Below are 10071 nucleotides of genomic sequence, written 5' to 3' on the forward strand. Positions count from 1 at the left end.
AAAGTCAAAATCTCAGAGGGAACATTTTGACATTTAACATTTTAGTTAGCTTTGTTAGCGGAGATCCATCTGGGAAGTTCCCAGAGTGATTTCCCCAGGTTCCACCCCAGCTAACTTGCCTATTACAGCATATTAACAGTATGTCTGGCTGGCCCACCTTACAACCTCTGACTTGTATGTATAATTGGTATTTGTTGCGTTGACACAACAGCACGGATGTCAACTTCTAAGGTTACAGTTGGCTCACATGTAGTGCAGAGTTCCAATTATACATGTTTCTCTCTCTCACTCACTCACCCCCTCCCTCTCTTTCTTTCTCCATCACCCTGTTCTCTACTCCTTTGTTAAGCCCTCTTTACTCCCAATYCTGTCTTGCTTCCTCGTTCCGTCTTGATTCGATTCAATTCAATGAACTTTATTGGCACGATAAGTCACTATCTTGTATTGCCAAGCAAGGACACAGGAAGTTAAATCAATAAGAGGTCATGGCGATACACAATGAATAGTAAATACAATTAACAATACAGTAATATTGTTCTCTCTCTCTTTCTCTCCTTCTCTACCTTGTCTGTCTGCTTCTCTCTCTCCCTCTCTCCGTTCCTCCCTCTCTCTGTAACTCTCTCTCTCCCTCCCGCCCTCTACCCCTCTCCACCTCTTCCCCAGGCTCACCGTTTAAAGAGGAGATCACTCTGGGGGTGTTGCAGCTGGCAGAGAACAACAGACTGGAGATCCTGAAGAGGAGGTGGTGGGAGGGGGGGCAGTGCCCCAAGGAGGAGGACCACCGAGCCAAGGGTTGGTACAGCACCACCTGTGCCAGTAGTTTTTTTTTATTTAACCTTTATTTAACCAGGAAGTCCCATTGAGGTCAGAATACTTTTTTTTATCGCAAAGGGAGACTTGTCAAAGTACCAGCGCTAATGATCAGGGGCCCTATGACTGCTCATCTAGGATCAGTTTTTATTTTTTGATCATAATCAATAAGATTACATGGACAGGGAGCACCTGATCCTAGATCAGCACTCCTACTCTGAGACGCTTGATACATGTGACTAGTGGTCTCCAATGAAACACTCGGTAGGACACTAACCCTCACACACCGTCACAACCCAGCATATACCTTGAATGAGGCTAGTAAATACGCAACATTTCCGTCCAGAGTGGATCTCCGTCAGGTCCTAGTCTTGGAGGTGCTCTGAAACGCTTATACGGACACCCGCATTCATCTTTTTAACGAGCGCCCAGAACTCCCATTTTTAACGAGCTCCCAGCACTCCCATTTTTAACGAGCTCCCAGCACTCCCATTTTTAACGAGCTCCCAGCACTCCCAGCAACCGTCATTTGAACTTTGCCATTAGAATCTATACTTATTGCTGAGATAATGTTCATTTGTTCCAAACCAGCTGCAATGCAGTCACATTAGAATTGCACACTACTAATGCACAAAATACAATTTGTACACAATACAATGTGAACATTTCCTCAAGTAGTATTAAGCACTTGTTTCTTAGATACTTATAAAGTCAATGTTTTCTGGTGTCACAGAAGAGTGGGCACAAGTGAATTGGTAAATGTAGCCCATTCTATTCCCATCACGATGTCTCACAGCTGGAAATTCCATTTGCTTTAAGATATGTGTGTACTTGATCTAATTGTGATTATGTGTGTGTGAATATGTCGGGTTTATTTTGCCTCAACTTTAAAGATGGAATCTGCAGTAGGGGGAAACGGCGCCACTGTCTGCCCCAGCAGAGGTGAAGAGTCTAGCGCAAGAAAAAATAGTTTGCAGTACATATTCGGCTGTTTTATCGGACATGCAATGATGTCTGAGAGAAAAAAAAGCTGTGTTCGTTGTTTGCGATAACTTCTTGGTTGTTGTAATATCGCACACAGACTTGGTAGTTTCACCATGAAGGGCTCCAGCATTAAGAACAAACCACATTTGGAAGATGTCTTTAATTACTGCTATGATTACCGCATTTTTGTAATGGGTGCGTGTTGGTGGCAGGGAAGTCAGGCGCAGGAGAATGAACTCGGTATAAACGGAGTCGTTTAATAAGTGCTCACAAACTCCGAAAACCAACATACACAAAATAATGAAAGTGGGCTACAAACCGTGGCACACCAGAACATAATAGGCACCAATACATACAACAAACAATCACCGACAGGACATGAGGGGAAACAGAGGGTTAAATACACAACATGTAATTGATGGATTGGAACCAGGTGTGATGGAAGACAAGACAAAACCAATGGAAAATCAAAAATGGATCAGCGATGGCTAGAAGGTCGGTGACGTCGACCGCGAACACCGCCCGAACAAGGAGAGGGACCAACTTCGGCGGAAGTCGTGACAATTTACCATGGGGAAATAAAGTGTTATGTGTGTGTGTGATGTTGTGTGTGTGTGTGTGTGTGTGTTGTGTGTGTGCTGTGTGTGTGGTGTGCGTGTCGCAAATTAGGCCTCTCCAGGTCTCTTTTAATTAAATGTCACACAATTCGACCATCAACTAAGATCCCTTTATGGACTGTGCTTTGTCGCGATAGGCCACCATCAACACCGGCCGTCATAGCGGAAATAACCCTTGTAGCACTTCAAACTCACGATCCCATTTTAAAGCGAAACATCCGCATTACCTCCAAGTGCATTATTCAATAAATCTAAAACTCAACAAAAAGTTACCGTACGATTGGTCATCAGTGCAACATGCCTACATAATACTAACACTCATTACTTCAAGATTCTGTGTGTGGTGTGTGTGCTGTGCAGGCGTGCGTGGTGCGACTGCGTGCGTGCGTCGCGCTGCGGTGCGGTGCGTGCGTGCGTGCGTGCGTGCGTGCGTGCGTGCGGCGACTTGCGTGCGAGCCGGCTGCGTGCGTGCGTTGCGTGCGTGCGTGCCGTGGCCGAAATGCGGTGCTGTGCGTGCGTGCGAGCATATTTTCCTTGCCTGTGTGGTAGACATTTCCCCTTTTCTAAAATATTTCTTATTTTCATTTCTGCTTCTGTTTCATTTTGACATCTGCTACCCCTTCTCCCATTCAAAATGCTTAGATAGCTACAAGCAACAGACTGGACGATACAGAAGAAGACAGAGGACGCTGGATGTTGTTTGTGTGTTGCACCTTAGGCAGCCCACACTAAGACATAGAGTAGGTCCCAAATGGTGCCCTATTCCCTATATAGTGCACTACTTTCAACTAGAGGCCTATGTGTCAAAAGTAGTGCACTATATAGTGAATGGGGAACCATTTGGGATGCGGCCACAGTGGTACGAGTTTTGATCGAGTCATCCATGGGATAAATAAGTGCCCTCAGGTTAAAGCGGGGAGACTTGAGCCTTTGCCTGAAACACTCGACATAACAAGGGTACTTGCACAGAGCATCCTTACGAGACATTTTGAAGATAAGAAACGTATGAAACCTTCATGTCGAATATTCTGGCTGAAAAATAGAACGGGAAAAGCCAAAGGTGACTCGTGTGGTCGATGGACTTATTAAGTCAATGAATGCAGACTTGTTGAATTGCACACAGACACACACACCACACTCTCTGTGGGGACGTTGTGCTGCAAGGTTCATCAAGCTTTTCTCCCCCTTAGGCTTCGTGTAGAGAGTATTAGAGGGCTCTGATGATCCTGTTAAAGTTATTTCTGTGTGCACATTTGCCTATGTTTCCCATATGTGTATGGGTCAACACACAGCCCTACCGTTACCCCTCTATCCGTGTGTTAGAACTGCGTGTATAATGCATCGTTTCCTCCCCAGGTCTGGGCATGGAGAACATCGGGGGCATCTTCGTGGTGTTGATCTGTGGCCTCATCATCGCCGTGTTCGTGGCCATCATGGAGTTTGTCTGGTCCACCCGCCGCTCGGCAGAGACAGACGAGGTACGCCCTCACTGCTGCCCCGGCCAAAACCACAGACACCCTCCAGTAGGTTACTATGGCAACACACCTCCCGGTGTGCAGTGCAGTGCAGTGAGTGTTGTGCTTTGGTGTCGTCGTGTTGATGTGTACATGGCTGCAAGCAGACAGAGGGTGATGGTCGATGTCTGCGTTTCCTTTCTTCTCTTTTTTCCCGCTCTCTAGGCTGTCTGTGATTCAGTACTCTCTCCCCCTCTCTTTCGCTCTCTATCCCTCACTCTTCTGTCTCTCTCGCTCTCTGTGTTTGCCATTGTTATTCCGCCTGCTAGTCCTTTGTGTCGTTTTATTTCATTGGCGTCTGGGTACAACACTGTTTGTGACTTTCATTTGCTCCTGCTTTATCTCCGCCTGCTGCTCTGTTTGTTTTTGTGATTCCGGTTTCAGTTGTCTCCCTCTCTCCGTCTCTATCTTCATTCTCTATTTGAGATCCTTTTGAATATGTGTCAGTGGCACTGGAGGTAGCTACTCATGAGTCGTATTTCCATTGTCCAGAGGTCACACTGCATTTGTACAGTGCAACAGGTTTAGTTAACCTCAGACGATTTCTCTCGCTCTTTCTCTCTCTCTTTCGTTCTCTTTCTCTCCCTCTCACATTCACATTCATCTCTCTATCCCTCCTCTCTCTCTCTCTCTCTATCCCTCCTCTCTCTCTCTCTCTCTCTCTCTCTCTCTCTCTCTCTCTCTCTCTCTCTCTCTCTCTCTCTCTCTCTCTCTCTCGCTCTCTCGCTCTCTCTCTCCTAGATGTCAGTGTGTCATGAGATGCTGACCGAGTTCCGCAACGCCATCTCCTGTAAGAAGACCTCACGCTCTCGGCGGCGGCGGCCCTTGGCCAGCACTGGCGGTGTCCTGCGCCACCCCACCCGCCTCCAGCTGGGTGTCCCAAGACCCATCCGCCTAGTCCGCGAGATGCGTCTCAGCAACGGCAAGCTCTACAGTGGCTCGGGCCCCCTGACAGGCGGAGGGGGAGCAGCAGGGGGGGCGTGCGGGGCCGTAGGAGGGGGGCCCTCAGACATGGGCCCGGGGCCACAGCGTCTCCTGGAGGACCATCTGGGCGCCGACACTACGCCTTCCCCTCCCCTGCCCGCCGCTGCCACGGCGCCACCCTCCCGGAGCTGTGCCCACGTGCGGATCTGCCAGGAGTGCCGGCGCATCCAGAACCTGAGGTCGGCATCGTCCTTCTCACGCATCCCGCCCCACCTCGGCCCACACTCTTCCCTGTCCCTGCCCCGCCTCCCGCCACCCCCGCCCCCCTCCTCCACTGACAGCGATGGGGGTGGCTGTGGCACAGTGAGCCCCAGGCGGCCCAAATCTAAGCCCACGCCYCCTCCGCGGCCCTTACCCCCGGCCAAGACGCCCACCACAGACCTGCTGCTCGGGAAACAAGACTGAGGAACGGAGGGGTCAGACGTGATAAGAGTCGAGGGTTGAAAGTCGAACGTCAGGGTATTTGCAGAGAAACGCGTAGGAATGAGGAGCGGAGGGGGCTGTGAGCTTGTAGCACATTGACACGGCAGAATCAAACCACTCTGASCCGTTTGAGGGGGTGGCGAAGGGTTCATTCTCCAGATACCAACCCAGTCAACGCAGTCCTCTTAAACCAGGAGTCGTGCTAAAAACAGGAGACTGGTTCAAACTGGACTAGATGGYATATTCAGACACTGAGAGACATCAGGAGAGGCCTTCGTGTTACTCCCTCGCTAGTCTAYGCTCTTCTGCCACAGCTCCAAGTCTGTAATGAGACGGGCATGTAAAACCAACCCATGGCCTCCACTTTGATCGGCTCTGCCACAGGCCGTCTACGGAGTGGAAAATGACTTTTGACCACACACGACCGTTAGCTGCCTACGGTGCGTTGAGAGACCATGTGGTGCCCGTTCCACAGTATGCATAGACGTGTTCAAGCTGCCTGGTTTGGCTTTTGACCCCTCACTCTTTCACTTGGATCTGGTGGGAGGACCTATCCCACAAGCGCTGGAGAGGTTCAGGGGACCATAGAGACTTCACACACGGACACAYGTACACAGAAACTCTTGCGCTTAGAGAAGTTGGTTCTCACAAAAAAKATGCATATTTTTCCCCAGAGCTGCTGCAAGAGCTTGAACTTTGGAATTCTGGGACATGTAAAACCAGACGATGGAGGAAAAAAAAGAAGCTTTCTCTGAGTCTAACTCGCCTAATTTATTTTCTATCTTTCTTTCGTTATATATTTGTATTGTCGTCATTGGTTTCTTGGTCAATGTGTAGTTATTGACTCATGTTTTTGGTTTGTCATTAAAGATCCTTGAGAAGCCAATGTGGAGATCATGACCAAATGAGGTCGCTTTCCCACCAATCACAAGCCCGGGAACAAAGTTCAAAGGTCAACATCTGAAACATATATTGACAGTACGCCCCAGATCAAATGATTAAATATTACAGTCCATGTTGGCTTGTTACAGTAGCAGTGTGTGACTTTGCTTTTCCACTGCTTTCCAACAAGCCGGTTTTGCCACAGAGTTTTAACGACAGAGTTTGTGTATCGGAGCCCCATCCAATTACAGAAAAATAGAGCCACAGAGCACAGTTTAACAGCACGATRTGTTGTGAATCCTTCAAACAGATCAGAATTTAAGAAACTGGATATAAAGAGCAAGGTAAAAGGAATGACAAAAGAGACAAATTTATGATTATATATAGTTATACGAAGCAGAATAGGAGAAACGTAATGCACAGTCCTGTCCGGTCAATGGTAAGAGGAAACCTGTGTTAATGTGTGTTCTGTGTGATTCATATGGGGGTCATAAGTTTGTGTGAGTGCGTACGTACAGAGGAAAAGAATGGGTCAGAGTGCAATTAGTCATATTTTATGCTTCTTTTTTTCTTTTTTTTGTGCTAAATAGATTATTTAAGCAATAAGGCCCGAGAGGGTGTGGTATGTGGCCAATATACCACGGCTAAGGGCTGTTCTTTYGCACGACGCAATGAGGAGTGCCTGGATACAGCCATTAGCCATGGTATATTGGCCGTATACCACAAACCCCTGAGGTGCCTTATTGCGATCATAAACTGGTTACCAACGTAATTAGAGCAGTAAAAATAAACGTTTTGTTATACCCATGATTTTAATATATATCTTTTTTTTTATCGTCATTTAACTCGGCAAGTCAGTTAAGAGCAAATTATTATTTACAATGACGGCCTAGGAACAGTGGGTTAACTGCCTTGTTCAGGGGCAGAACGACAGATTTTTATCTTGTCAGCTCGGGGATTCGATCTAGCACCCTTACTGGCCCAACGCTCTAACCACTAGGCTACCTGCCGCCCCAATGATATATGGCTGTCAGCCAATCAGAATTCAGGGCTCGAACCTCACAGTTTATAATACGAAAATGACGACAAATGTATATWATTATGATTATATTGTTATTATTATTACTATTGAAGTGTGGGGTACTGTAGGAGGGTCACAGTCCTCTTATGTTAAATATATATAGACACACAAAGTTATTTGGAATAAAAAACTGTATACAAACTTCTGAATCTGGTGTCTTTGCATATGTCCGTGCCTGTGTGCGCATGAACATGAAGTGATTTCAAATCGCTAGCTCTAGTTGTGTCGTTGTTGGTCTGTCACACAGGATGTTGGACACTGCACTGACACWGTCATACAAGTCTTGAGAGTCTGTAAAATCGACAAGTAGCATGGCATTTTCCCTGTCACTAGAAGGGTTTCAGACTTCCTGSATAGATTTGTTTCGTTTGAGGTCACTTGTCCTTTTGATGACAGCCGTTGTATTAAATAAGGGAGCTGAGAAAACAAACGTTCTTCACGTATAGGGTGGATTTTATCTATCTTGCCACTCCATATTAAGACCTTGAAGAAGGCGCRGTGATGCCGAAACGTTGGTAAATACCCAATAAATGAGAGTTTATATATGGAGTGTGCGACTCTCTTTATTTTGATAGTTTATAGTTTAATCGCCGTTAGTCAGCACCTCCGCACAAAATAATTTTTCTGGCTGTCCGCCAGCTCCTGTTTTTTTTAATTTCACTCTATATTAATGCCCATGAATTTGGAATGAGATGTTCTGACGAGCAGGTGTCGACATACTTTTGGTCATGTGGTGTAGTTTAGGCTTATTGTTTATTTGTTGTTCTCCATAACACACTTGTATACTAAAGTAAAACTGGTTTCTCTTAGGATGCTGCAATGGAGAGCGAGTACTGCCAGCTGGCCCTGTGTTTGCAGTACTGGGAAAGAACGTCACGTTCATACCGCCCTAAAACCCTCAGATGTAGTCAACTTTATCACTGCAGCATGGAATTTCAACGGTGGCAGTGTACAAGGTTGTCACGCTCAGAGGAGAGAAAGTTGGCGCYGGCTACGCAGGAAGAGTGTCACTGAATTCATCTACCTGCGCCCCGACACTTGSACCTTTGATGACGACGAATAGCGAGGATTATTCAGTGACCATTGACACTGAATTTGGTGTATGCCTAACCTGTAAAACCAGCCTCAGAGTTATTGCCTTGTGGTCCTAAAAACGGAAATGAGTTACCCCTAGTTTGTTCAGCCATTCCTATGGGGAAAGAATAAGGTTTTGGGATAAACACCAAAAATAAGGTCTGAGGTTTATTATATAAATGCTTTAAAAAATCACAAAAAGTGACTTCAGCTGATGAAAATTATCTCACAAAACAAAACGTATAAGATCTCCTAAGCCTGTGTTTTAACACAGACCTTATTTTCGGCTTTTTCCAAACATGCCATTCCTTCCCACATAGGCTTTGTCTAACAAACCGTGGTCGGAGTTGGTGCCTACAAGAAGATGCCATTACTATTTCAATATATATGTCCTCATCAATGTCTTGCCCCCCTTATCACTTCTTCTCCCATTCACCATTTTCTACCTCTTCTCTCCCCTCCCATCAGAACCCTTCTCCAACCAGGTGGTGTGTTCAAGTTGCCCAGTTTAGCTTTCAACCTTCTCCCTCTCTCTCTCTCTTTCACTTGGATCTGATGGGAGGACTTGACCTATCCCACAAGCCCCTGAGAGTTTCAGGGGACACACATACACACACACACACGCATACACAAACAAACAGACAGAAAGACTGTAACAGAACTATTGTACTACATTACTACAGTGCTTACTAAAAGTATTTTCTATGTACTAACTGTATTATGAAGTATTTAGAACATAGACACAAAGGTATTTAGAAAACATATTAACTATAGACAAACTAMTATGTCTGGCTTTATGTCTGTTTTTGTGTGCAAACATATTTTTATTTGGCATAGAAAGATTTGATAGATTTTCACTGCATAACATCCCCTTGCCAACCTTCAGCTTCTTTTACCACAGTCACAACCTCACACAGTATGAGGTCCTCACTAATCTGACACAGGATCAGCTAACAGTGTAATACAGCCACTCCACACTGGAGTATGTTATGCTAACCTCTGCTACTGTGTGTCAGTATAGTCAAGGCATAGAGGCAAATAAGGAAAATGCAAATGTGCTCTTTATTCATCTSACTCCTTAAAGGGGCAACCTACAGTTKAAACAATAACAMAGCGTACTGTTTCAGTAAAAAGCTGAGGGATGGGGCTGGAGAAATATAACCATTCTCAAATTCATAGACAGGGATACGGATGCAAGGACTGACCATCCATGATATCAACATGATAGTTTTAACCATGNAAGGACTGACCATCCATGATATCAACATGATAGTTTTAACCATGTCTTGAGGCTATACAGTGTTTGTTTACACTTACTTTGTTTACAAACATTGGAGTGAAACAAGCTTATATTTGGAGTTGTGATGCGGTAGGACAGTTGAGGTAAGCTCATGAGGCATTTAAACGTTCTATTCTTCAAGAATAAATGAGGACACATAATTAATTTAGTCCAAACATGGACATAGCAACTGCAGATCGCCCCTTTAAGTCACATGAGACATTTCCCAAATTTGAATAACTTTAATGAGACATTCCTTCAATGAGACATTTCCCAGATTGTCAGGTTAGTGTAACGCAACTCATATGAATCTAAAAGTGACTTCAAATGTACATTGAAGATTCCAGTTCCTGCTGTCTCGAGCTGTGGTGTTGGTGGTCTGTTACATAGGATGAAGTGCACTGTACTGGCACATCTATACAG

General features: G+C 45.6%; 1 protein-coding gene across 1 annotated transcript in view; it reads left to right on the forward strand.

Annotated features, from left to right (window-relative positions):
• Window positions 1-7654, forward strand: part of LOC111955397 (glutamate receptor ionotropic, kainate 5-like) — a 31243-nt gene extending 23589 nt beyond the window's left edge. The window contains 3 exon segments of the mRNA XM_023975626.2: window positions 664-792; window positions 3768-3889; window positions 4667-7654. Of these exon segments, the coding sequence (XP_023831394.1) occupies window positions 664-792; window positions 3768-3889; window positions 4667-5314 (899 nt within the window). The 3' untranslated portion in view covers window positions 5315-7654.
• The last annotated feature ends 2417 nt before the right edge of the window (window positions 7655-10071 follow it).

The sequence above is a fragment of the Salvelinus sp. IW2-2015 genome, linkage group LG30 (genome assembly GCF_002910315.2).
Source record: "Salvelinus sp. IW2-2015 linkage group LG30, ASM291031v2, whole genome shotgun sequence".
Lineage (NCBI taxonomy): Eukaryota > Metazoa > Chordata > Actinopteri > Salmoniformes > Salmonidae > Salvelinus > Salvelinus sp. IW2-2015.